Raw genomic sequence first — 27,731 nt, forward strand, 5'->3', positions numbered from 1 at the left:
CAATTCTTAGTCCTTTTGCAAATGTGACAGTCAACATTAAGAGATCTGCAACATTTTGAAGACCACATATGATATCCATTTCAGAATGGGCATCTTGGCTAAGACATGCCTTTGTCCAGAATTCTCAGAATTTTGCCCAGAATTCTCAGTGCCACTTTACCAAGGAGATCAAGTAATCCTTACTACCAATTTTCCTAGCATAAAAATACCTATAAGTTAGATAACAGCTTATATTAAAAAACAATACTCTGCATTGACAGAATTAGTGACCACATCTTACAATATGAAACTACTGTACTTCACTTACTGCTTAATTCCTACATTGGTTTTATTAACTCAGTCATTCTTAATTAACAATATAAAATTACCCAAAAAAAAAATTTAGTTGAAAGCCAGCTAAAGAATGCAACACTAACATGACTTGTTTTCACAGATTTCAAGGTTGAGTCCATTCATTTATCCCATCTCTCCTCAAGCTAATGTGCCATCACAGTACTTCATTTGTGCAGACAAGAAAAACCATTAAAAAAAAAAAACTACAGTGACATTTTTATAAAGAATGTCTTGCAGAAAAACATCCAGTCTTGAAGACAAGAAAAATTACCACCTCCATAGCTGATTTTTCTCAAATTCAACTGTTGTGCCTGATTTTCCACAGTGATTTTTCTGACTTGTTGATTTAGACATTAGAAAATATAATAAACAAAAATGTTATCACAAAAATGTCATTTCAATTATGAACAATAACACAAATTCAGTCAAACGACAGATTCATTTCCATGGAATGAAAACTGAGCTCATAATCATAATATATATTGTTTTTCAAAAATCAACTAAGCAACCCAAATGTTGGTAAGATCCCAATTCCTACATTTTCAGTTAGGAACAACACAGCAAGGAGGTGCTCCCGTAATCCATTTACACCAGTAACCTACCTCCAGCTGGTGATCACTCCTTACTAACGCCATACGGGCCCTTTGCAATGAACCATGCATTAGCTTGTGCAGTCTTAAAATCAGTTTCCTCAACCCCATTTGCTTCAGTGCTTTATCAACAAACGGCCTGTAAATAGAGGTCAAACAGTGTTGGCTGCAGCTTCCCTCAGTGCTGCATTCTGGAATAACCCAGGAAGTAGAGTCATCCTCAGATTCAAGCCTATCAAGCCTCCTTGAAAAATGGTCCTGAAAGTCAAAATTTGGTTTATTAGTAAAATTGTTCTTGATGGCTTGTCTGAGTTCCTCAACATTCTCCTCAGAGATTTGTTCTTCACCATCACTCTCTTCTGTGCATGTTCCTGAGGACTCCTTTACTTCTACTTCCCTATCAATGTCTTCGTCATCTGGATCATTGTCCTTAGACAGTCGAGGAGAAGGAATTTCAAACACTGGCCAGCCAATGTCAGACAGATTTTTGATGCCCAATACAGTCCCCATAATCCTTAGTTTCTGGTTTAAGTCTTTTGTAATGTTTAACCATAGACAGAGTGCCTGCACCCTGTCTTGGAAGTCCTTTGCAGCATACTTCTCGTAGTCCTTTTGAAGAGCCTGCAGAGATGGATAAAGTGCTTCTATGTACTCCAGCAGCTCCATTATTCGCTTTACCTGCTCAAACGAGACCCGCTGCCGATGGAGGTGTTCATGGTAACTCGAGTAACCCAAAGCACTAGTTCCATGTGTTGATTTGCAAACTCCTTCTCCTGAAGTACCATTGAGACTGGCTCCATTTTTTACAGAGGAGAAGTTTCCATAGTCCACTTTGAAGGTGAGGATTTCATTGATGATATCGGGGATAGCTTGACGGGCTGCATAGAGATAGAGGTCTTGGTCATTAATGCTCCGGCCAGCATGCCAAGCTTGCAGCTCCAGCCAGATCAGCTCATTGGATCGGTTCAACCAGACAGAGGAGGTGTTTTCCTGTCCCCTCTGCTCCCTGTCCTTTTTCTTTGAGACTGAGGTAAGTTTTAACAAAAGACGGAGGGTTTCAAAGAATTTTAACCGGTCTGCCGGGCAGTCAGTCCTAGAAGTCTGGCGTGTAGTTCTGGGTATTGGCATGGGCACAGAGACTGGAAGCTTAGCATGGCTACAGCCAAGGCTGAGGTAAGGCTTATTGAGATCAACATCTGGAATTGTTTTTTTTGGCAGAGAGCCACCAACTGAGTCTAACATAAATGAGCACTGCACATTTTTCTTGTGATCTCGTTCTGTTGTCCTTAGGGCATCTCTGATCTTTTTCCCTTGCTTATAGCTGTGCTCTTCCACATTCTCAATGGTTTTCCCATTGTCTTTATGCAAAGACTGAGATGGCACACTCATCTTTTCTGTAAGCAAAGAAAAAACAATGTGACTGCAGCAACAAAAACAAGCATATTTCAGTTCAGTTCCCAATCACTTTTCTTAGGTTGAGCATAAAAATGTTTAATATCAATAAAACAAAACAGGCAGGGATAGAAGTAAAATGTAATCTTACTATTAGAAGTTACCACTACTATACCCTAAACCAAAGGATTTTTTCTTTTTTTCTTTTTCTCTTGCTTTACCTTTTTTTGCAGAAAGGATCTCAGGGAATTCTCATCTTGAGCATCCCAACAAACATGGTGTGACAGAAATTAAACAACTAAGTACCAAAAGCACAAGAAAGCCAAGCTCCTAATTCCCAAAATTCTTTCAGTTATCTAAATAAAGATACCTTAAATCTTATTTGTAAACATCTAAAAAAGTTATTTCAAATTTATTTTTATAATGATTAGTTACATCCAACCAACCTCTGACATACTTCTCTTACTGAAGTATAGCCATTCAAGCTCAATAAAAGCATATGCATACACATTCAAGGTCAACAACTACTCCACAATTGTAGTTTTGGGGTGGCTTTTGGGGTTTTGGGGTGGCTTTTTTTTCCTCTTCATAATAGAAACTAACTGTTCTGAGATGGTACACACAGGCAAAGTTAAAAAAATAAAACCAACCATGAACTTTCCAGAAAAAGATACTTTACACAACACTATCCAATTAATCAGGGAAAAAAAACCTCAAACATATTTTAAGATACTCATGATAACAAAGAAAAGGATATTATCATGCCAGAAGTAAGAATCATTCCCCTCACAAATAGAAAGACCTTGCTCCAAAAACTCTAAATCTATAAGCAGGGATAAACAATGACTCCTTGTTTCTCATAAAGGTATCAAACTTCCATGTGTACTCAAAAGCAAAGGCTAACAATGAAATATAATACATTATATTTCTTTAGTATCACAATGTCTGTGTTTAGAAACTAACTCTTTTTTAAGGCACATAATGAAAAAACAACAACAAAAAAATCATCAAAAGCAAGAAAAGTTTACATAGCCACTACATACAGGGTTAAAATAGAGTTAAGGTTGCAACAGAAGAATTTTACTGGCTTTTAAATGTGCCTTTTAGTGAAGTTAAAGAGGCTTAATAATTCTAATGCCTCTTTAATAGGCAATAGTAACAGGATTTTTTTGTATTTTCATATAAGGAAGAGGTATTTTGGTGAATGCTCTCTTCAGTGATGTTATTTGGAGGTTGCATGAAGTGAAAGGGAAATAGAAAATTTGGAAAATGTTTGTGTTGGCCCTTCTTTTATTACGAACTTGCATTCCACAGCCCAACGCAACCAAAGAATTTACTATATTCCCTTATTCACCCCAAACAATTCACCTTTTTCTTCCCTACATTTTACCTCAAAAATGTTACCCTTGCTATACACTCTAATATTTCCTTGTTTCATATGAAGCAATTTAAAAAATTGCTTCCAAAACATTAACTAGCAATAGTCAAGCTGCCATAACTCTGGCAAATAATTGTTTGACATAGTTTGTTATTTGTTTAAAAATATATTGAACAAACAACAAAACAAACCCACAAAAATCTAGTTGTATTCTGTATGAAAACATTGAACATACAATCTCAAATGGCTTTTTTGCACCTATGCAATTTCAGAAACAACAAAAAAAATCATTTTAAGCTAAAAGGTTTTATTATGTGGTACCATTACCTAGCAACATTAGGGGAAAAACGCATATCAAGTATGGGTTTTCCCCCAGTATCTCCTTATACTAAAGCATCAGAAGCAAGCAGAAGTAACTGCACTTTAAGTGATTCACTGACATTAAAGAGTAAAGAATAATCACTAAAAATTGTATTTTGCAATAAACAGCCTGTGAAGTGCTTCAGAACAGGAAAAGTGAGCAGAAAAGCAACTACACCATTACTACAATCACAGAATCGCAGAAAAAAGTGATTAAAAAATACTTCTGAAAGTAATTTTTTCCAACTTTCTCCTCAAAATTGGGTTTATTTCAAAACTAGTTTAGCCTGCTCATAATTTTACCCAGTTCCATTTTAGAAATCTCCAAAGATACAGATCTCACAAGCCAACAATCCCTCTAGTAAATTTCATTGTTTAAGCACTCTCATAACAAAATTTTTCTTCTAATCCCTAAGAGCCTTCCCTTGTTGCAATTCACGACAGCTGCCTCGTGTACCTTCTGTATACCTTCTGTATAAGTGCACCTCCACCAGGTAACAAGAGGCATTTTAGGGAAGATCCAAGGCACCACACCCACCTTTCGAAGTGGAGCGGCCAGCAGGTCTGCTGACATTATTTTTCTGATGCTTTGTTGACATACGCTTCATCTGGCGGGGTGTACTGGGGGGAGAAGCGCCATAGAAAGTGTCAGCACTTGCTTCATCTGATAACTCCTCAGGGTCGGATTCAGAGATCTTGGAAGTAGCATCTCCTGATTTACACTCTTTCCTGCAGAGAACAAGATAAACCATTACAATCAAGATAAAGACATTTTACTTGCAAGATCTGCTTAAAAAGCTAATTCATCTAAAAATCACAAACACAGTCAACCTTCTCTATTTTATGGTCACATCCATGTATACTTACCCCAGTTTTTTTCATATCCCTAAGGATAAGTTTCCAGTCAAATAAAAAATAGGCAACATACAAAGAGGATGGTATAGGCAGTGTCACTAGAAGAACACAATGTAAACATACACATATATGTATCTCTTCCTGAAAAGACTTGTGGCAAGCCTAAACTAAGAGATGCAGTAAATAAACAACGGTTCAAACATACAAAGATAATGCAGGACATTCAATCTAATCAGTAGCAGGGACAACAGCAGAGATCTTCTCTTCCATCCTCCACCCTCTAAACCCCTCATACCAAAAGGCAACTTCTAAAATCACTCTCCTACCCTTCACAAAACTTTTATCTAGCATAGGAGATCTGAAAGTATTTTTCATAGATTTTAACATCAAGAATACCCTTAAGATCATAAATAAGTACTATCATTCCCCAGTGGTGCCATGCATGGAATTCTCTTGCTTAAACACATATCAGGGAGAAGAACACACACCATTTTCAAAGGAAAAAAAAGAAGTGGTTTGCCTCTATTCCCTCACTTATTTCTGAAGCAGGTGTGCAAATAACAACTCAACAGAACTCTCAGTAACTCTTGACTCTAGTAAAAGACACTGAGGCAAAGAAATAGTCAATCTAAATCAGTGCAAGATAGCATCAGTATCTGATAACTTCAATTTCATTCAAATCACAAATTATCTTTTACTTGCTACTATTTTAGGGACAGACAAGGAATGTTACTCATAACTCCAGTGAAATGAGTCTGAGTTACTGCAGTAAGAAGTATGTCAGAATATTGACAGCTAGTAGAACAGCAGTAAGGCTAACAAAACAAAAACAAAACACAAATACTCTTCTTTTTCTTGGTCTTTAGCTATAAACAGAAATAAATATCTTAGCATGCAGAACAGTTATGTTCTCTACAAAGCCACAGAAACACTTAGTGCATGAACTGTTCTCACTCTACTGCTTCAGCTTTGAGAAGGCAGCAGGCAAGTTTACCAATTTCTGCAGATAAACTTTACTGGTTACCCAATTAAACTGACCCAGGTGGTATCACAGCACCACCTGCAGTCTTAGGAGTGCCCTACAATGTGGACATGGTGACAACCACACAAAATCACCAATACTTTTAGTCTGGTTTCCTTGCCTTGGGACATCATGCTGCTGCTCTGTCTCAGCAATGTGATTCAATCAACCCCCACTGTCCAAATATAAAAAATAAGTCTTACAATTGTTCCTACAGATCTTGTGAAAACAAGGGGATGAGTAGGAGAAATGGATCTTGAGCTGGGAAAGTAGAATTCAAGTTTACATCTTTTGGGACACCAGAAGAGCTTTACTTCTGAGAATGTTTGCAAAAACTCCTACTGCAAAACAGGCAGAGACCCCCCCTCTGATCTTGCCAAAGACAAATCAACCACAAGAGACTAAACCACATAAAACAGAAGTCATTAGTTCCAGCACTTATGGAGCCATTTATTTTTTCAGTGATCTCACTGGCCTGGCAAGGCACAGGGTGGAGTGCTGATGCTCTTGCAGAGTCTGGCAGAACAGATCCTGCAAGCACTCACGTTAGGTGTCCAAGGCAGTTTTAAACTAGGACAAGTTACCTCATTAGAGGAGACCAGTGAAAACACTGTTTTCCTTCTGTTTATAAGTAAGCAACCTCTTTGAAAAACTTAATGATCAAAACCTCTCCACCAAGCCAAACTAAGTGATCTTTAAAGAACTTTAGGTTATTTTGGTCTCTATCTCTGGAGGCACTTGAAAGATCTGTAGATGGGGCCCTTACAGGACATGGTTTATTGGTGGACTTCAACACGTTACTTTACAGTCAGACTCAATCTCAGAGTGTTTATCAACCTAAATGATTCTATAATTCTACCTGGTTTGTTTCTTGCTATGTCTGATGAGAGAGCATGAGTGCCAGAAGTATCCCAATTACCCTCCAACCTCACACCTGAACTACATAAACACCTATACAGCAGCATCCAGTATGACTTACTTAACATTCAACCATTTTTGCTGGGTGATTTAGTAAGATGTTCTTTGATAAGAAGCACAGCAGACATCACAAAACATGCAGCACTTGAAATCATATCACAAAACCAGCAACCATGCTCTCGTTCGTAACAGATGCAGTCTTGTTAGCAGCTGGTGAGATGATCTAACCAAAGCTGGCTGCTCTGCTTAGAGAGAGAAAGGCACAGGTTGTAAAGCAAGTTTTAAAAATCCAGCATACTCAGTTTAGAGTGCAAAGCCTACACCTCAACTCAGACCTCAAATCAGTGTCAACACAATGAACCAGTTTCATCAGTGCAAACCTTATGGTAAAAAATGCACCAAATATACAGGGTCTGAGCTAAAGCAGCTACCTCAGCTTTGACATGCTAGGATCAATTTTCCTAATCCAGACAACACCAGACATACAGGATCTTCATCAGCAACATTAGTACTGAAATCAGTTATGGTTTTACAGATTACTGACACAGCATTTGCAATGTTTGTGTGTTATTTACCATCATGAACAAAGCATAGACTAATTAAACCTGCCAATCTCTAAAACGCAGTGCTGGCAAACCTGAATCAGATTATTGGGTTGGTTATTAGACAGAATTGTTGGTTCCTAAATACTGTTGCAACCAGGGTTGAGAAACATTAATCAAGGCTAATTTCTTCTTAGCTATCAAGATATGCAGGTTTTCTCCCCCACAGCCAGTGAGAACCATCCAAATCTCAATCAGGCTTACACACAAAGTGAAAGCCAGAAATGTGACAAATGCAGTTACTATTTGCCAATAGCAGCCTAAACCAAATCCCTACTAGGAAAACTAGAAGTGTGTAATTTTCATATTCTATTCACAGGTTTCCAGTCTCAATTTTCATGAGAAAAATGCTTCTTGGAAATTAACCCTTGGAATATGAGAAAGACTGTAGCCAGGATGCATAAATCACAAATATTGTAAAAGTTCTAAGAGCAGTATGGTAATAACAACAAACAAAGCAAAACACCTTGACAGCTCTGAAATGCACTGAAAAACCCCAACAAACTGAGAATGTTTCCAAAAGTAACTATTGTATGTTATAATAGGGTGCATTTCAAGCAGAAGCTGAAATGACAGAATGCATAATTTCTTTAATTTGCACTTCTGGATGACAACAGGATTTGTTGGGTTTTTTTTCTTTTTTTTGCTAAGTAAGTGATGGCAATGTACGTACAAATCCAGATCAGTCATGAAAATCAAGATAATTCTTGTAGATTTTCAAAGGCCTGCAAACAAATATAGGAAAGGAGGGATAGAAATTAAGGCATGAAATTTGAAGCAGCAGGGTAGGAAAATAAAGTCTCGTAACCACCACTGTTGATAAAGGCCACAATCTTTGAAAAAATACATTCATTTATCACTAAAAAAAAAATCAGCAAATTAAAAAACCACTGAGGATCACAGGGGAACGTTACAATAATTAGGCTGAAGTAGGAGGAATAAGATTTTTAACCAGCGCAAAATTTTGCAGTTTCCTGAAGTATCATGCAAATTTGCAAAGTTTGTAACAGCCATTAACATGAGATCATCCTAAAAACTGTGGCAGCTATATGGGGGAAAAAACATCTTTTTACTCTTCCCTTCTATCAGCTACTCTCATCATAAGCAGGAGTTCAAATACATCAGGCACTTACATAATGAACTCAGGTTCAGCCACTGCTCATCATCCCACAGGCAGGTTCAAAGCCTGCTGGGGATCAGAGCAGCAGAGGTCAATGGCCTGGACTACAAGCACGTGGCAATAAGTTTGAGTTCTGCAGTTACAGAACTCAGTTTTCATACAGAAAACTGCAATATCTTTACAGGGTCCAGCCCCAAATTACCAAGTACCAGCTCCTGACATTCAGTGGCTTTGTTTTAAAAGCAAAGTATCTGTTTTTCAAATATATACTCCTTAACTCATATTCAGCTGGATAATTAATGCAGGAAGACAAAGCTACATTAGTCTGTTCTTAGTAAAGCACGTTCCCAGTCAGAAAAGCAGCAGAAAACACAGGCACTACACACTGCCAAACACATCTTGTTAAAGTTAAGGTAGCTCTCCCTGAAGGCAGTTGCAACCAATCTATTTCAAACAGTATTCTGACAAGAACTGTCATCACCCAACAGCTGCTGGTAATACAAAAAGCCTACACAATTTTTAGGTACCCACCTTTGCACCTGTTAAAACAGAAAAACTCTGAAGGATTCAGTCAGTGCTGCTAAACACCACACACAACAAAACTGGAATCAGAAGCCCCAGTTCCTTTGGGGCAGTACTAGGTTTCATTTTGTTGCAGAAGAGAATGTAATGTTAGTCCTGGACCTACAGCTCAAGGAAGGAACTTCACTAACCAATCAGTAGCACCTTGGGTATCAAAGACTGAGGATTAAACAACCTAATCAGGAAAACAAGATGGAAAATCCTGAAGTTCTGCTACAGTACGGGACAGCTACCTGGTGTAAACACATAGTGTTACATTCCAACGTTAGGAAAGATCATGCACCACTGTATTTTAACCACTTTTTAAAAATTATGTTCTGAAGGAAGCTGTAAACTCAAATAAATGGACATGGTTCTGACAGGTTGCCGAACTGAAAGCAGAAGCAACTAAAAATCCAGCTTTGGATAAGGTATTTTCAAAGATCTGCTACACGTGTGAATACAAAAATGAAGTGTTTGATGCTACTGTATTTACTATAAACTGCCCTAAGTGCAGCAAATGGAAATCTTCAGTACAAGGCAAGGAAAAGATCTTGTTGGGTTTTTTTTAATTACATTTTTTTATTACAGCACAGCAGGAATTTGCACACAATATGTACAAATGAAGCTGTATTTTTGTGCTATACGCACCCTGTTTAAGTCTGGCACAGCGCTTACAGGAAGGATATTTCAAATTATGTTTTAAAGAAGATACAGTACCAGCATAAAAATTTCAGTTTTAATAAATATTTTAATTCAAATTCAGCTGTACATAGCTACATTTTTTTTCTCCCAGAGGAATCAAGGGAAGGCAGGATATGTGATCATTTATCTCTGCAGCCTAGGAATGAACAACCAGCATACTGGGGGGAAAAAGCTGATACCTGCACAGGAGTAAAGGAGAGCAAAAAATTTATTTATAACAGATAGTAATTTTACCATTTACTCCTGACACAAAATGCAAAAAAGCACTTGCATCTTTCATCTAGCATGTCTACATATGCAAATCCTATAGAATCTAAGTTTGCATTAAAACAGCAGAGACACTTGTAAAAAAGGAAGCAATATTCAAAAAAATTTTATCAAGTATGAAATGTAAAGCTATTCACACAACTTTTTACAGTGAAGACCCTCAGAAATTACCAACACTATAGGCATGGTAAGATGACACAATAAAAAGGGGAACCTGCTCCAGTGCACCTTTTGCTTCCCAGGTTGCATATCCCTGCCCCCTTTTGCCATCCCTTCTGCACAGAAGCCAACAATCATGTGACAATCGCCAACCTGACAGTGAACAAACCCATTGGTTTTTTGGTGCACCATTTACCTGTCAGATGAATTCCCACAAGCAAAAACCCACAGCCACGCGACAGCCAAGCTCCTCCACTACATCATACCTGAGGCATTCACCCGGGCATTCCCTTGTAGAGACACCAGGGTGAAGAAGGCAACCTGCTGAGTGTTAAGTGAAATGGTGCCCTCAGTCACTCTCTTCTGGCTGCACATGAAGCAATTTTACATGACTGTCTGTCCTTTCTGCTTTCCAGACACTTTGCCAGAAGTCACCAGCACTCCAGATGCACTGGTATAACCTAAAGTACCAACCCTGGCTCTTCACTGGTGCTGACAAAACAATCCAGCTTAGCTGGAACACCTTTGTTAGCAGGATTTTTCCAACTTCAGCCACTTTAATTTTGATTAGGCAGCTAAATGTACTTAATGTCACACTAGCAAGTTCCATGTGGCAGGCATTCCTAGTTGAGGGAGGGCAAGAGACGGATGTTAGGAGATAAGAACAGTCATTTTTAGCTGAGTTAGCTGCAAAACCAATGCAGATTTTTACTTGCAGCAACAATAAAAGCAAAATACTTGGGCAGGAAAATGCTTAAAGTGATACTGGTGTAACCATCAAGAACTGGCTGTAGCTTTCTTATAAATTATCCTATGAACAAGGGAGTGTGAGCATAGGAATAACGACAGAATCACTACAACTTCATTAGTGAATTGTCAGGATGTAACAAACCCTTGAAAAGCCCTGCTTTGTTCACGATTTACACCTTGTTTCTCTTTGAAAACGAACCTGTAGCAGGGCTGCACAAATGAGGGCACTCAAGGCGGCTATGAAACCTGTGCCACCCACTGCCAACTACAGGTTTACACTACAATAGCCCTGCCAACAGTTAAGAACCAAGTATAACAAATTCCACATCAACTAAGGAAGCAACATACACCAGGTATTTCAGCTGCAACACAAACAGTGGCTTGGAGTGAGACTTCACTGTGAGAAAACCACCACAGCGTCTCCAGAAACCACCAAGGACAAAATAAAAGTCATTACTTGGGAAAAGACTAATGCACAGCTTTGAGCTAAACAGTTAAACTGTAATTGATTCCCAGCAACAACTTTTGCTCCTTGGTAACTCTCAATTAAGCTGTTTAATTAGAATGGAAGGACCCAGCAAGTGTGAACACACTTCATTTCTACAGTAGACCTCAAGCACACATTTGACTGGGCATCACAAATTTCCTTAAGAGCACTAATGTACTTACTAGCAAATTTTAGTTTAAGACAAAAGTTTTAACAGAATGTTCACCTTCTCAAGATCTGGAAGCCACCAGAGTCAGTTCTGCGAATTACTACTACTTTGGCACTTCTCCCAAAATTCTCCTATATTCCTGGGCAGAAGCTTCTATATGTGCTTACTATATTTACAACAGAATGACGATGTCACAGAAAAATCTAACCAAAGTTATTGAAAGAGTGGTTAGGTATTGAAGCACCTTTTGGCTGATTAGAACAACATAGTAAACCTCAAAAGAAGAGATTGTCAAACATTGATTCAAGAATAAATTAAGCACAATGCAAAGTAGGATTCATCATATCTTTTATAGCAAGTAGTGATAAGCACTACTGAGACACATTTAAATGATTTAAGGAAGTAATTTTTCTTCTGCAAGTTATACCAACTAGAAATAAGGATAAAAAATTAATAAAATAAAGCTCTCATAAAAGTTTTGGCAGTTCTTCATGTTCTCATCTCAGAAAAAACTACTCAGAACTTTCAGTTCTTTTTTACCAGCAAATTTGAAAACACAGAAAGCTTAACTAATTTTTCCATCTTGGATTTTTATTATAAGTTTTCATACAAATTTGAACCATGATGTAACAGCATTTACAGCACATTCATTTCTGAGCTTGCCCCCAATAGATTATTTGATTAAAACTATGCCATATTTTATTTCAAAAGTAAAAATGTCTATTTAATTCTACCCTTGCTCTATAATGTGCAATAAAGTGTGAAAGTGTTGATGGGTTTGTTAGGTTTCCACATCCACGTTTAAGCCTGCCAAGTGGGGCTGCAAATGGATCAAAGGTTAGAACTGCAGAAACAAGAGCTAAGAGAGCTTTACCCAGCCCAGTTAGTACCCAGCTCTCTTCATTTAACTACTGATGTTAAAATATTCATTGATTCCAGACCCCATGCTTCTCCTTTAGTGCTACTTTTTCAACCTCAACTCTATGCTAGCTCATATTTGGGAATTTGAACTGATTTTTTTAAAGTAACAATATCTGAAATATTCTTTCCTCACTAATGATGTTTGAGCTCTACATAGTACAGTATCAATCCAAAGGGTAAGTGCTGCAATTAAGCTCTTGGCACCTGCACAGATCAGATCCCAAGGTCTCAAGCCACACACCAATGCAGTAAAGTACACTTAATTAAGAACTATTTATGAAAAATCTGTACTAACACACCTGCATGGCTTTTCTGGAAAACTTAAGCTACACCAAGAACAGTTACATACTACTGAGAAAAGAGTGTTAGGTTGCTAGGTTCAACTATAAATATATAATATATAAAAGTGATAAACTGGGAATTGCACAGACCTGTGATAAAAGATAAAAAGAACTGTAACAGCCATTCTCCCCCCACTCTCCCACACACACTCTACTCTTCTGGCAGAAAGTTCCATTCCCAGATAAGAAAAAGCTAATAACTGCTTATGATCCCAAAGTTTCAGTTCATCATTTAGACAAAGGCAAAGTCTACAAGAACCCTGAAGGTGAAGCATTGGAAGTTAAAGAGGTTTTCAATGGAAGCTGCTCTCTGAGCATGGCATGCTGGACTTCTTGTCTGTGAGGTTTGGAAAATCCATGCAATGCAATGGGACTTCAGTCCTCTGCACTGTTTGGAGCATCCCGAAAACTCAGTGGTCACACCCACGGAGAGCTCGACAGCGAGGCCAAGAAGTCATCGAGGCATGAGTAACTGTGGCCTTGTTATCACTTACTGAATGGATGTTCTGCAGCCAAAATGGTAAAAACTCTTCCAAATACTGCTCTCAGGAAAAGCAACAGCAAGTAAATCAGCAGCACAAGTAAGCCAAGGGCACAATAAACCATACATTTACACCACATTAGAAAGCAACACATGATACTCAGTAGCACTAAATATCAGCAGAACACAGACAGAACAGAACTAATTTCCTCCTTCTACCCCAAGACTGCAGGAGACATTCATCAGCACAATAGTTACATCCTATCTTGTCTGACTCCAGAATAAACCTGATTGGGTTTCATGACAAATTAATGTGACTTTACACACAGGGTTCTTGGACTGGACGCAAGTGAGCATTAGTAACACTCAAATTCAGATGTTAAAGACAAAGATTCTCATTTGGCTTTACGCTTGCAGTAAGCCAAGAGTGAGCACGAGACCCCTGTCAACTCTTCAAATAAATAAGCTTCTAAGTTATTTTTTAAAATTCAAAAATGATTTACTTAATAAATTACAGACTAAATATAGCATCAGTGCAATCAATATCAGAGAAGAATAAAACTGAAGGAAAGTAACAGTTTTGCAAACATAAATGTTGTAGATGACAGCAAATCCAACCACGCAACTGATAAAACAAGCTGAGACTCCTGTGCTGACAGAGGTCAACACATTATTGACTAGCAGTTGCTACTATGAAAAATTGTCTGCTAAATGTATTTTGGATGCAGTTTAAAAGAATGGTTTGGATATAATTTAAGAAATGTGGTTGTCATGGAAGTCAAATCTTTATAAACCTCTAAAAATCCCAATTAACTCCCTGAAGTGAGAATTACTGCATATTCCTTATGCTTTCCTTGAAATTCAGTAGATTTGTTTTCATCACAGCAGTTTGCATTCCACAAAGGTCAATATCACTAGCTTACATAATAGTAAAACCAACCTTGACACAGACAGCACTAATTAACAGACATAAAAACAACCCAAGCAGCCACACAACACCGACTAATCCTTACTGCTACAAATGCCAAAGACATCTCAACCAGCACTTCATGTGTGTTTGTGCGTAGGTGGAGCAATCAGTCATTCATTCCAGTCCTGCACATGTAAACAAGAAAATGCAATACATATAGAACAGAGATTACATCTCACCTCATTTAAATGCACGGGGGGAATAAAAGCTATGGCAAAGCTCTATATACTTAAATCATTTTTCCCACTGAAGCTATGATCTTAAGTTAATAAAATAAACTCTTTCACTGCTCATACACTATCAGCCATACAGATAGTCTGGCAAGCAGGAAAATATGTTGAGCACAATTCATGACATAACCTCATGCTTCTCCCAAACCACAGATGCTGCAGACTGACAGCCCCAATTCATTGTCATCCTGGAGACAACAAATCTGACAGACAGACTACTGACAAGTTCCCCAGCAAGGAGGAAGCCTCCACATAATTCACAATTCTGTCCCACTTCCTTCACCCCTTGCACTGGATGTATGCCAGGAGAAAAGAGGGTACAAGCAATCAGGGCACAAGTCAGGGTAGCCCTATGGCTCTTCATGCCTTTGCAGTGCCCCCAAACAAAGGGCAAAGTCCCAACGTGGGACATGCTTAAGGCCTCATTTTTCTCTACTGTGGATTTTGTGCCAGAAAATTCTTGGGAAAGCCTAAAACTTGGCTTGGGAAATTTAAAGCCAATGGGTAATAATCAAGAAGCACCAAAGGCATCTGTTTTTATTAGCATTCTAAATTATTCAAGTGGAAACATTTTAGCTTGAAAACTCTCCATTTGTTTTAAGGATTGATACTTAAATGTGAATTCCTCACTAAACCTTTCAGTAGTATCTTTTCACTTATCCATAACCTCTGCATGCTATCCAGGGTCAAAGTGCAATTCTATCTCAAAATCAACATCTGCTCGTAGCTTCCCTGAGCATTTTTCACTTCAGAGCTGTCTCCCCTCTCTCCCCCCCAAAGTGTGTTTCAAGAAAGAAAGGAAGAGCTAGGAAAAATGGTGTGGTTTTGGAGAGGGATTCACAATCAAAAGCTTTTGACTAAGGATTGTGTAATTAAAAATAAATAAATAAATAAATTTTGTGTTTGCCTTCAGTTTACAAAACTTACCATTGCATTTATACTCTAACAAGAGACAGAATCCTCACACAAATACAAGCAGATTTCTCACATCAAGCAGTCTCAAAACAACAAATCAATAAGTTTTGTTTATGAAACAAATGTAGGTGTATTGCTAATTCAGAATGACTGAACGCTTCTCCACCAGAACTGAAGTTAACTTAAAGAGAATGCATTATAGCAATGCACTTTGATACTAGCCAGAACTCTTTATCATAAGAACACATTCACACTCTACAAAAAGGATTAAAAGTGATCTGCCATCAAATGGATTTCAAACGCCCAAGCCTGTGCAAAATAAACTGATTTCAACAAGATTCTGACCTCACAACCCCAAGAATAAACACCTAACAATGATTCCAAAATGTAAATCAGAAGCAATCATGTTTGAAAAAGCTTCAGACACTATACTTGTACTACATTAAAGCAAAAGCAAGTGCTGCATAAAGCCAGAGAGGCAGGTGTGAACTCGGGACACAAAGTACACACAGAAGTGAATCACAGTGGATGCAGTACATGCACTACCCCACACAAATTAAGGCTGCCTAATTGTTTTGAGACATCCCCTTCCCACCCACCAGCTCACTCTGAAATAGCTAATTCAATTTTCATTTGCTGGGTAAAGTTGTCACCACATTGTCCACACCCACATCCGACTCATATAAACTGTCCTGTAATAAGCAGAATCCAGCAGAGGTCAGAAATGGCCCTGCACAGGAAATGCCTGGGTGTTTTCCATTCAGGCTCTGCAGATTACTCTTCTACATGAAGACAGCCCAGGTCTAGGGTCATGCTCTTGTACAAACTTTATTTTAAATCATTTTCTGCTTAACCTGCAGAATTAGTCATTGAAGAGTCCTTTGAAAAGGAACTTAGAAGCTTACTAATTCAGTCACCCTGCAGCATCTGTATTTTAAAATATTTCTGTTAAATCTTACAAACTTTATACATACTCTGATTTTGGCATTTTCATGAGACAAAAACAAATCGTTAATGCACATTAAAAAAGGCATTGTTACACCTTGAGCCACACCACAACTTCCCTTTTATTCCATCAGTACAAAACAGCAGCTCACAATACTCAAGAACTCTCTCAGCAACACGACAGCAGATATTTTGCACAGCACACCTGGAACACAATGCACCTGACTACTACCTTACAGTACTAATTGATCACACAAGCGTTTTAAAAACGTTTCCTGAATGCCTCCTAGTGAGAAGTGAAGTGCATCAACAGGATGTTACTTAAAAATGAGAAATAATTGCCACGGCATTAATAACTTGGACTTATGCAACACTTCTGCAGACAGCTGGAAACACTAAACCATAAAGTAATTTGCACCCCCATCACTCAGCAGGGCACAGATGGAGACTTGCAAAAAGCCAATCCGCAGGTCAGCACATTCAGGAGGTGACAGCAGTTGCAGAAAGCTTTGAGGCATCACAACACTTCTTTGTGAGCGCTTTCTCTTTCTTTCTTTCTTTTTTTTTTTTTAACTCTCTCGTCTTACAACTATCGACTGCAGCGTTGCCAGCAGCGATACTCCATGACCCCGCTGTTTTACCGGCACGCCAGCGAGAACCCGATTTTCATCCCGGCTGCCATAAACACGAGACAGCCTCGCAAGAGGGCAGCGCTTTTATGGCTGCAGTTCACAAGCCAAGGAGCGCGGGTCACGCTCGGTCAGCGCCCCGCGGGCTCCAGCTGCCGCTCCCCCGCCGCTCCGCAGCCTCCGGCCCGACCCCGGCACCGGGCGGCAGTGCCCCGGCACACCCGCCTGCACTGCTGCGAGGCTGGGGGCGAAGGAAACGATTTGCTTTTAAATGCAAAGCGCCCACAAAACACTGCCTTACCCACCGCAGCCACTAGAGATTTCTTATCGAGCACCGTCTCGCTCCGTGGGCGCTCTGCAGAAGCGCTGAAGCAGCAGCAGCTGCAGCCGCAGGTTCTGCAGCGCGGAGGGGCCGGAGGCACAGCGTGCACCCCCGGCCCGGCGCTCGCACCCCCGCCCGGCACCGCTCCCTGCACGGAGCTCGCCCCGTGAGCCAGCGCTGCCCACTGACCTCCCCGGCGGCGACGGCGGCGGCTCCTCCATGGCGGCAGCGGCGGCGGCACAAACCAGCGCGGCGGCGTCTCTCATGCATGCACCGGCATGGCGGCGGCCCCCGGTGCGCGGCGCGGGGGCGCAGCGAGGAGCGGGAGCAGCGGGAGGAGGGGAGCGGGTCCCTACCCGGCTGCAGGAACGCGGCAGCGCAGAGCCGCCCGCGCGGCCGCCATCTTGGGAACAGCCTCCGAGGGCAGCGGCGCCGGCAGCATCGCTACGGCGCGCCAGGAGGGACCGGCCGCGCCAGAGGCGCCCGCTCCGCCGCGGTCGGGCTGGGGGCGGCTCTCGGTGCGGGTTTCCTCCTCTCGGCCGCGGGGTCGGGACGGGCTGTGTGACAGCGGCGCTTCCCTCCGGCACCGTGGAGATTACATCCCCGCACTTCCCCGCGAGGGGCCGCGGTTATCCCGAGGCGGGGCGGTGACGGGGGCGCGGCGGGAGCTGCCGCCCCCTCCGTGCCCCGGCGGCGGAGCCGTCAGGCGCTGCCTGCGGGCGCCGCGGTCCCTGCCGCTGCTCGCTCCCACACCGCCGGCACACAGAGAGAGAAGAACAGTATTAGCGCTGAGGGGAAGATGGTTTCCCTCAGCAGGTGCTCGCCCCGAGTGCAGCGCCTGCGGGGGCTGGAGCGACCGCGGCCGGACCCAAGGAGGTGGAGGGCTGAGAGACCCCTGAGGTCCCCTTCGGGGGCGTGGGTGGAAGAATAACCTTCTGTCTTTTATGCTCTGCTGCTGACAGAGTAACTTGTTTGAATTTATGAACCTGAACTTTTTAAACCCTCCAGCAGCGCTGGTTATCAGCCTCGGACAGAGGACTGGAGCCACGTTATCCAGCTGGAAATACAGGGAGGAAAATGTGATTTCCTAATCTGTAGGTTGGCTGGAATACCAATATCGATATTAACTCCCGTGAAAGGCAGAAAAGTGCCACGGGTCGTTTAATTGCTGTAATCGACTCTCAAGGGAGCCTCACCTTCTGTGTTACGGGACTGGAAGCACAGCAACAAGCCCTGGCATCAGTAATGTGTACACAAAGCACATGCATTATTTCTGATGGGTGAAATTTGAGCTTGGACTAGAATCAGTTCTAGATTCTGCTTTTTTGCACTAGTGCCTTCATTAGCTGTACAAGAAATTTGCACCTTTCTAGTCTGGTACCATAATTCAGTTGTAAAGTCATTATTTATGAAATAAAGTTGTCCACCTGTCTATCAAAGTTTAGGAAGCAAATTCAACAGTCCCTTTAAAACAAAAGAATTTTTTTAAAACTGAAATGCAGGATATACTTCTACTGTATCATCTTAATATCATCTTAATACTATCTACTATTTATCTTAATGAATGCATGCTATAAATGCAGGACCAGATAAATATCATTATGCAGGAAGCCACTTAGACTCTTTTCCATAGGTCAAGAAAGATACCCAAATAACCATGACCCTGATGATCATGATGTTGAAACATCAAGACATTCAGCATTTAGGTCAAGAATTATTAGTTACGATACCTCATGTAATGGAAAAATGCAATATTTAGCATGTTAAAGACTTTTACTGGAGTACCTGAGTACAAAACCATAAAGCAGTTCCAATGGCAGATACACAAAATACATTCCCACTAATCTGTCATGGTGAACAAAACTTAGAAACCATAGCTGAAGGTCAAAAATTCTGAGGTGCTAACATAATAAATTAGTTGTCATCTCCATAAAAAGCATGCATTATCCAAGGTAAAGCTGCTTACTCCACAGTATGCATGTGTTTATTGTATAATCACAAATAGCAAAGAGTCAATGTTACAGATTAAATTTGAACATTCTTTTCAGTTAGGGATCATTGTCTCACACCATCTCTGCAGCTGTTTGCAGGGCAGAGATGTATTTAGCAATCCTGGCAAAATGTTTCAGCTTCTTTGCTTCTTCTATCAAAATCATCAATGCAGTGGTCTGTTAGAAGCACAGAGTTTTCATTAAATCTGATTTTGCCATAGATGGGATGGTGTGGAAGTGGAGACATCCCAAGGGCCCTTGACAAAGGGAGAAATGGGGACTGACCACTGCCACTACTTTCTGTAAATGTTAAGATAGTTTACTGGAGTAAACGGGGGTTCACTGCAATCTCTCAAACAAAATGGTCCAGAAAACTCTTCCCTGTTCCCATTTTCCCCTTCCCCTTTAGGGTAACCCAGCATATTGCATTGCATCCCATTCTTGTGGTATATCCGAGAAAATATCCTAGAACTACAGATACTGGCCAGGCAAAGCAAGGCTGTAAATTTGATACAGAGATGCTTCTTTATCTGCAGTTGACCATAGTGAGTAACATAGCTCCTGGCATCAAGGAGAAGATTGTAAGAGAAGAAGTTTATGAATGGCCGTACCAAGAAATTGGGAAGGAATTAAGAGATGCAGGAATATTTGGAAGTGATAGTACAGGAAACAACAGGTGACATACGAATCTCAGAGCCTATATACAGATAATATTTGGCAAAGAAAAAATTTCAAGGCAATACAGAGGTCTTAAAAAAATGATATGCAAAAAAATTTAATTATTTTTGCTTCTTTTAAGGAATATCATATTTCAGAGACTTCCTGACTGCCATTTTCTGAGTCTAAACATGTCAATATTTCATAGGTGCATGGAAACTGATAAATTTCACTTTCACTCTGGTTCTACTACTGGAACAGAAGGTGGCACAAAATTAAAATATACATCACAATAAGTAGCATCTATCTTTAAGAAAATAGAGTTAAAATATTAGGAATGGATTTTATTGTGTGATGTGGCAAAATCATGACTCCAAAATTCCAGGTTAAAAAAACAAACCAGGAAACAAGTTACTGTCAAAATAGACAAACTTATTTCGGTTTAAATTCTGTTTTCAGAGGTTTTAGAATTAATTTTTTTTCTTTTTTTTTTTTTTTTTCATAAAACATCTGGCTTTATAATTTAACAGATGTGACAATTGCTTAGGAATTGCTTTTTATTCTAGCAGCATGCCTTTTATTACAGTAGCAGTAACTTGCTATAGAAATTTGACTTGAATTAGAACTTGCAATAGAAATTTGACATGGCAATAGCATCCCAATAACAAAAATAGGTCTTTGACATAGCATTTTCAAATTTCTACTGCAGCTACCCTCGAAATTTCTATCGATTCCTGGGGCATATATTCTGTTGTTCCCTCCTCCTCAAGTCATCACAGGTATCAGGCACAATTGTACATGCAGCTGTGCTTTTGCCATCTGCCATTTCTCCAGGTGTTTTCTATATACAAAAAGTCCTAATGAAGACAAACAAATATTTTTTCCGTGTAGGTAAATAAATATGTTTTAAAAATATATTTGAAATTTTTTCTCCTGGTACCTGTCACAGGGCAAAACTTCCAAACTTTTTTTTTCACATTATGAATGTTGCACAGAATAAGGCACAACTTGATTTTGGGTTTTCTTAAGTCAGTAATGAAATCTAGTATCAGATTTTTCTTCACTGTGTGAACTGCATGCAAAAAAAAAAAATTATTGACAAAACTAGCTTTGTACAATTTGTTTTTCCTTCAAATAAGTTATTTATTTTAATTCTACTGAAAGCCATTTAAAAGTAAAAGCTAATTTAATCAGACATTAGAAACAGCCTGCTAGGTATAGTTAATCTAGTTTTAGTAAAATGTGCTGAAGACAGAATATTCATTTTTTCTTGGTCATAGATTAGAAATGCTCTTCTGCAGTGCAATGAAGAGTAAAACATGAACAATTCCTGTATTTAATATCTAGAACACAACCTGACACCATTCCTTATGTAGACATTGCAACTTGCATTTCCAGAGTCCAAATAAAACACCAAGATGTGTTTCTACCTGGGCATATGCAGGCTCCTCCATCTACAGTCTCATTGTTCTCACAGAAGATCAGGTTGGGGCTGGCATTGGACGAAACAGAACTCACTTTTCAGTGTTATCTAACCAGAGCTTTGCTGCAATTGATTTGAAGTGTGAAGCTGACAGAAATTAAGGAGTCCCACTGTATATAGCCCTGTTCAATCACCCGTTACTGCTGTGATTCATTCACTTGGGAAGCTGGCATGGGAGCTGCCAAAGCTTGTTCAGCAGCATGGTTTAACACCGGGCTGTAATAGGAGCCAGCTAACTTGACGGAGGTGGAATATTTCTGTCTGAGCTCTGTCATCTCACAGGCTGCATGTCAGATTGCACAGGGCTCAATACCATTAATTCACCACTATTAAAGGAGAATTTGTTAGTAAGAGTACCATGAGGTCAGAGACATTCCTGTGATTATTGTTTTATCACTTCAACTGGGCATTATTTTTATGTACTTCCTGTCCTAAAAAGCAACTCTATATAGCACTGCCTCTGCCTTATTAAAATGGCATGACCCATATGGGAGAAGTATAAAATCCAGTTGTGCTTAAAGCTGTATGCTTTTGCTGTACAAAGCTGGTCTCTGGGCTCAGTGTCTGTAAAGCTGGGCATAGCTAAATCCACTGGCTGCTCTTCAAAAGCACTGGACTTAGAAATTATCTGAAACTGAAAATGTTGACACGTGTATAGCAGTCTGGCCACAGCAGTTTATATCTTCACAATAACTGATTTTGGACCTGTGAAAATCAGCTGCACTGAATTCAGTGCTACTTGAACTTGACTGTCAACAACAGAGTAAGCTTGCTTGAAGCTAGCTTGGCTCCTGCTAAATCATATTTTAATTCTTTCCCTGGCTGTATAATAGACGCACTCAGTGAGAAGCCATGGAGCATTTATAAACAAGACCAAATGCTTGTCTGCGTTTTTGTTCACTGCATTAATTTTGTGTTCAAAGAAGCTCCAGTGAAGAGCTGGGGCCAATTCTTTGAAACCCTATTTGTAGGCCCAGAGCATATCCATCTGTCTTCTGTGTGTGCCTGACAGTGCAATTCAATGCATTGTTGCATGCAGCTCTTGCAACTTTTCAAGCATCTTGCAAGTTTGACTAGTTGCTTATACCAAATTTTATAAAGTGACACTTCTTATTTTCATCAGCCCAGAAAGCACCAAAAATAGTTCCAGACTATATCTTTTTAAAATATCTGGTTGTGCAGCTGAGATTCTATGTCTGCCTTACAGCAGCTGCATTATCCCAGCAGAAAACAGCTGTGAGATTTGTATCAAACTTCCCTCTCTAGGAAGACAGAAGCTGTCTCCTCCTTCTCACAGCTCTCTCTGATTACTCTTTCTGTGAGAGTAATCACAGAAAAGCAGTGTACCTGGCATTTTCCTTTACCCCAGCAGGTCCTGGCATTTGTATCAGCTGGACAGAGTTATAAACAGCCATGAGAAAATTTTAATCTTCATTAAATGTTAATCCCTGCAAACACTTACATACACATCAGTTCACTTATATAATAGGCATACTGAAATCAGTGGGACAACCCTGGCAGAACAGTTACTCATACATTCAAATGTTTATAGGTTTCATTTCCTCCTTTTGCTCTGAATCATCTGGAATAATGTCTTCCCCACAACTTCACAAGGTGAGTTTTGTGATATAATCCTGTTGATGGCTCAGTTCTGGTGAACATCAATAGGAATTATTTGCTGCAAAGCCCTCCTAACTGGAACATAGTAAAATCGTATCTTAATCTACAACTCCCTGTCGTGGCCTATTCTGCAGTGCCTCAGGTTTTATTTTTTCATTTCTGTCCATTTCATTACTTCAAAAAAGCTGTTCTCTCATTGTTAACATAATTATTTTCATCCTTCTAAATATGTACACAGCTCCTACAGTACAAAACACTACAAAGAGGTAATTGCCTGCCATTGACATTATTTCGATGCATTCAGAACTTTTTATTCTCATTGAGTCTTATTGGCCCCTATCATTATTTCTATAATTGATTTGCATTTCTTCCTCCTCACAGGAATTGATGCCTATTTTAAGGCATTTCCGTGCTAGGAGACATTGCACACAGCACTTGAAATAACTGTGGAATGATGTGATGTCATTAATACACTGTCCTGGCACAGCAGTCTTTCCAGCTACAGCCAGCTGAGGAATCCAGATTATGACCTTTGTGTTAGGGAGCTGAGACCCATGTGATATTTTCTGCTGAGCTGTTTGTTTAAAAGATGGCTTCTCTCAACACCTTTGGGTGGATTTCTCTGTGACTGTCAGGATACAATGGGCATTGATAAATTTTAGGAGTAGCTATTTTAATTCTTTATTTCAGTCCAAAGCCTCTCAAATCCACTATGGTTGCTTTTCAGTCGTGGTGATAATCAGAAATACAAAGGGGTCAAAATTTTGTTCGTTTTTCTTCCTGTTCAAAGAAAATAGAATGAGATAATGTTTTGTTCGAGAACAAGATGACCTTGTTGAAGCTGAGGGTCTGTAACTGCTTGGTTTCTCCTCTCTTGCAGGCTCAATGCTCTGGCATGTTTGAGCCCTGCCTCTGCTGTTTATCTATGGATAGTGTGAAGCCCAGGAGGGAAATTTCTTCCACCCCTAATCTCAGCAGAGCTACCAGTCAATTAGCCCTACTACCTGGCATAAGCATTGATGCACTAACATAAAACAGACTAAACTTGCTTAAAAGGCTCCAGCTTTCCAACAGTGCATGGATGTTGTGGCACACAGCGCTAGGAGAAAAATGCAGATCTGGAGATGCAGCACCGTTTTCAACAGGGCAAGCACACATTATTCATTCAGTACTGTTGGAGAAGGACTCCTGGCTAGAGCATGCTTGTTCACTTGTCAGAAGCATTCAGGATGGATCAGCTGCAAAACTTTATCACATGTTGGATAGCTGTAACCTGCCTAGAGATGAGATCATAGAAGTATTAGTCTTCCAACTAACTCTTTAGATGGACATTGGGGCTATAGCCCATCTGTCTGAGGCAGTCATGGTCTTCATTAGGCATAGATGGCTACTCACAGAACTAGGAGTTATGTATTCTATAAGCTGTGGAAGATGGCTCTAATACATGCTATATTTCTAAATGTATAGTTACAGTTAATAGAAGAATTGCATTGCTATTCTTACCTGGATTTCAAATGTCAAATAACATTTCGTTCAAACTTTTTAACTGAAAGTAGTTGTACTTTTCTAAACTACTCCCCAAATGACCGCTTAATTCTGGGCTCCCTATCACAAAAGAGATAGAGACATGCAGGAATGAGTCCAACATAAGACCATAAAGGTAGTGAAAGGTATGGAACATCTGAGACCTGAGGAGAGAAGCTGGAAATGTTCAGCCTGGGGAAGAAAAAGCTCAGGAAGGATCTTATTAATGTGTATAAATACATGAGGAGCGAGGCTGTTTTCAGTGGTGTCCTTTGAAAGGATTAGAAGCAGTGGATAAACCATGAAAAATTCTGTTTAAACTCGAGAAAAACTTTCCTTTTTGTGAGAGTGGTCAAACAATGGCATAGGTTGCTCAGAGAGGTTGTGGAATCACCATCTTTAGAGATATTCAAAACCTGAGTAGTTGTATCCCTGAAGTACCTGCTCCTGCTCACCCTGCTTTAAGCAGAGTGTTGGGATGAGGTGATCTCCAGGGGAGCCTGTCCACCTCAGCCATTCTGTGACTGGTCTCATAAATACTTTTGAATTACAAGCAATCTCTTAAACAGAAAGTTCCCTAGGAAACACAACTATCTAAAAGCATACAGCACCAAAAACTTTTGGTACTATTTATAATTTTGTTACGAATTGCGGTGATTTTAAATTACTGAATTTTTAATAAAGAACTATTGCTGGTAAGAGTTAAGTTATTAGAAAATACATCATTCATAATGCTGTTAAGTAGCCATTTCTGCCAGCTAAATTGTAACTTTCTGTCAGAAGAAGGTGTGCAATACCAAATACGTGGGTAAAATCACAGCTTTGTGAGCACCTTCCTTTCCAAAGTTGTGCCATTTCCTACTAAGGAGATTTTACAAAAGCAAGACCAATGATACTGCTTTTTTAAAAATGTTTATTTTATACTTGAACAACATGGATTGTTATACAGAATCCTGATATTCAAACTGTATAAATCATATACCATTGCATTTTACAGGTCAAATAAACCAAGCCTGCCATGATTTGGTTGTGGTCAGCTTTACTGCTCTGCAGAGTGAACGTGACACCCATAATCATTTGTACAAAGCCAGATTCTGAAAATCTTAGACTCCTCTGATTTCAGCAGTTGTTTTTTCTCAGTGAGGTTTGCCCAACCAAAAGATGAATGGCTCTGTGCTATTCCCTATTCATGACACTGTACCTCTGCTGAGATTTCTGATGTATTTTAATTATCACACTACCTGTATTTGAAAATAACCTGTAAGCACTTTTAGTGTGGCAGGTACAAAATATCTATTGATATCACCATTACTTTTCAGAGTTACATTTCATGCTGTGCTTATTGCAGCTATTCCAGATCTCCTGGTTGTATCTACAACAGCGTGCCAACCACGGTGTTGAGGGTGTTGAGTAAGAGGATTTAACTGTGAATGGATCTCTCTCCCTGAAGTACAAGCTCAGATAGACTTCAGACAGTGATGTTTTGCCTGCCTCATCACTTGTCTAAAAAGGATAAGGGCAGAGCTATCAGAATTACTCTGATGTAATGCAGTGAGTATGAGTGTCCTAGAAAGTCGAAAGCTGTAGGTGTCACATCATCACAGAGTCTTGTTTCCTGTCAGCTGCCAAATGATCTTTATTTGAATTTCAAATATTTCTGCCTGAGAAAGCAGTAACAAGCAGCCTATTAAATATACCATTGAATGTCTTTCCTACTTGATCATCAGCATTTTGGTAACTTAAAGTGAACTGACAATTTTCTTCACTTTATACAATTTGCAATTTTTAGCACAAACCAGAAGTGAATCTGATTGCCTTGACATTCATGGAGTCTTGTATTTGTACATAAAAGGTATAAAAGGGTTGTGCTCATATTGGCCATCAGAGTCCTAGAAGCTGATTATGAAAATGGGGCTGTGGGCATATAAAAATAATCTGAAAGTTGCTATTTAAATGTACGGTTTGTGTACTCAGAGCTGTAAAGAATCAGCCATCTTACCTACAAGATGTTTACAAAGCAAGTCTGCTAGGTTTTCTAACAGCATCCTTGTAATATGAAAATCTTTCATCCTTTTTTAAATTTTATTTTATTTTTTATTTTATTTAATTTCATTTCAATTTAGAAATGTAACATTTCTGTTGTAGAATATGGGGGCATGATTAAGAAATATGTAATAAATACAATTACAGCCATGATGGGGCACATCTAAGTGGGGTATTTAGTGGTAGGTTCTATTAGTAATCATAGTTACGAGCAGCAGATATAAAAAGGATGGAACAGCAGAAACAAGAGGATGTTGTAGGCACTGCCATTCTGGTGTAACTTGAGCCTAATCTTAACCTGGGTTAAGTATTCATTTAACAATGGTGGCTTGAGCTGAATTTAACTGATTTTTTTTTTTCAAACTAAGAAGTCTGCCTTAAAATAACTGATTGATGTTTAGATTATGTAATTTATTACAATGCCTTTATGAACCACGCTTCTCACTTCTGCATATTGCTGGATTTTTTTTCAGCTTCCACATGCTTGAATTACATAGCACTTTGTTCCAAAGCATTCTCCTTGAGAGTGATCTTTATTTCTGTGCAATCTGACAAGCTGAAAAAAGGTTTTCTTGGTGTATTTATAGTGAGGCAAACTGGCAGAGCTATGAATGCCACTCCAGCATTGCTTATGAGCATAACTGAATCTCTTTCCATTGCAACATAAAACTATAATAATGTGTGCATTTTTTACCAGTATGACTACACCAATAATAATACTTCCATACATTATAGACACCCATCATTAGCTTACTGTGAAAGTGTCATTTATTGTGCTTACAAGAAGGAAAAAAGTTTATTCTGGTCAATAAACAAAGTCCCAGCTTCAGAGCCAGAAAGATGCATTGTTTTTTTCTTTGCCTAGGGCAAGGGACTCTGAGGAACAGGCTGCATGGTTGAGCTGTTGAATGCTTCTCCAGCTGCACACTTCCCATCAGCCAAATATATTATCAGAGCAGTTCCCAGATTCCTTACCTATAAACAAAAGCATG

At 39.6% G+C, this 27,731-nt stretch overlaps 1 protein-coding gene across 9 annotated transcripts in view; it reads right to left on the reverse strand.

Moving 5' to 3' along the window:
* The window catches only part of MAP3K4 (mitogen-activated protein kinase kinase kinase 4), a 66,862-nt gene extending 45,214 nt beyond the window's left edge, over positions 1–21,648 (reverse strand). For 7 of the 9 annotated variants that reach the window (XR_010027124.1, XM_063151786.1, XM_063151787.1 and 4 more), the window contains exons 1-3: positions 17,611–17,707; positions 4,592–4,782; positions 936–2,317 (exon numbers count right to left, since the gene is read on the reverse strand). Coding sequence is in view for 8 of the 9 variants with exons in the window: in XM_063151786.1 (XP_063007856.1) it covers positions 936–2,317; positions 4,592–4,782; positions 17,611–17,687 (1,650 nt within the window). In the remaining variant the exon portion in view is untranslated. Of the gene's footprint in view, positions 1–935; positions 2,318–4,591; positions 4,783–17,610; positions 17,708–21,499 lie in introns of those variants that run through there. The other 2 variants (XM_063151788.1, XM_063151783.1) reach the window with 2 other exon arrangements.
* Between the last annotated feature and the right edge of the window lie 6,083 nt (positions 21,649–27,731).

Source organism: Melospiza melodia, chromosome 3, assembly GCF_035770615.1.
Source record: "Melospiza melodia melodia isolate bMelMel2 chromosome 3, bMelMel2.pri, whole genome shotgun sequence".
Classification (NCBI taxonomy): Eukaryota; Metazoa; Chordata; class Aves; order Passeriformes; family Passerellidae; genus Melospiza; species Melospiza melodia.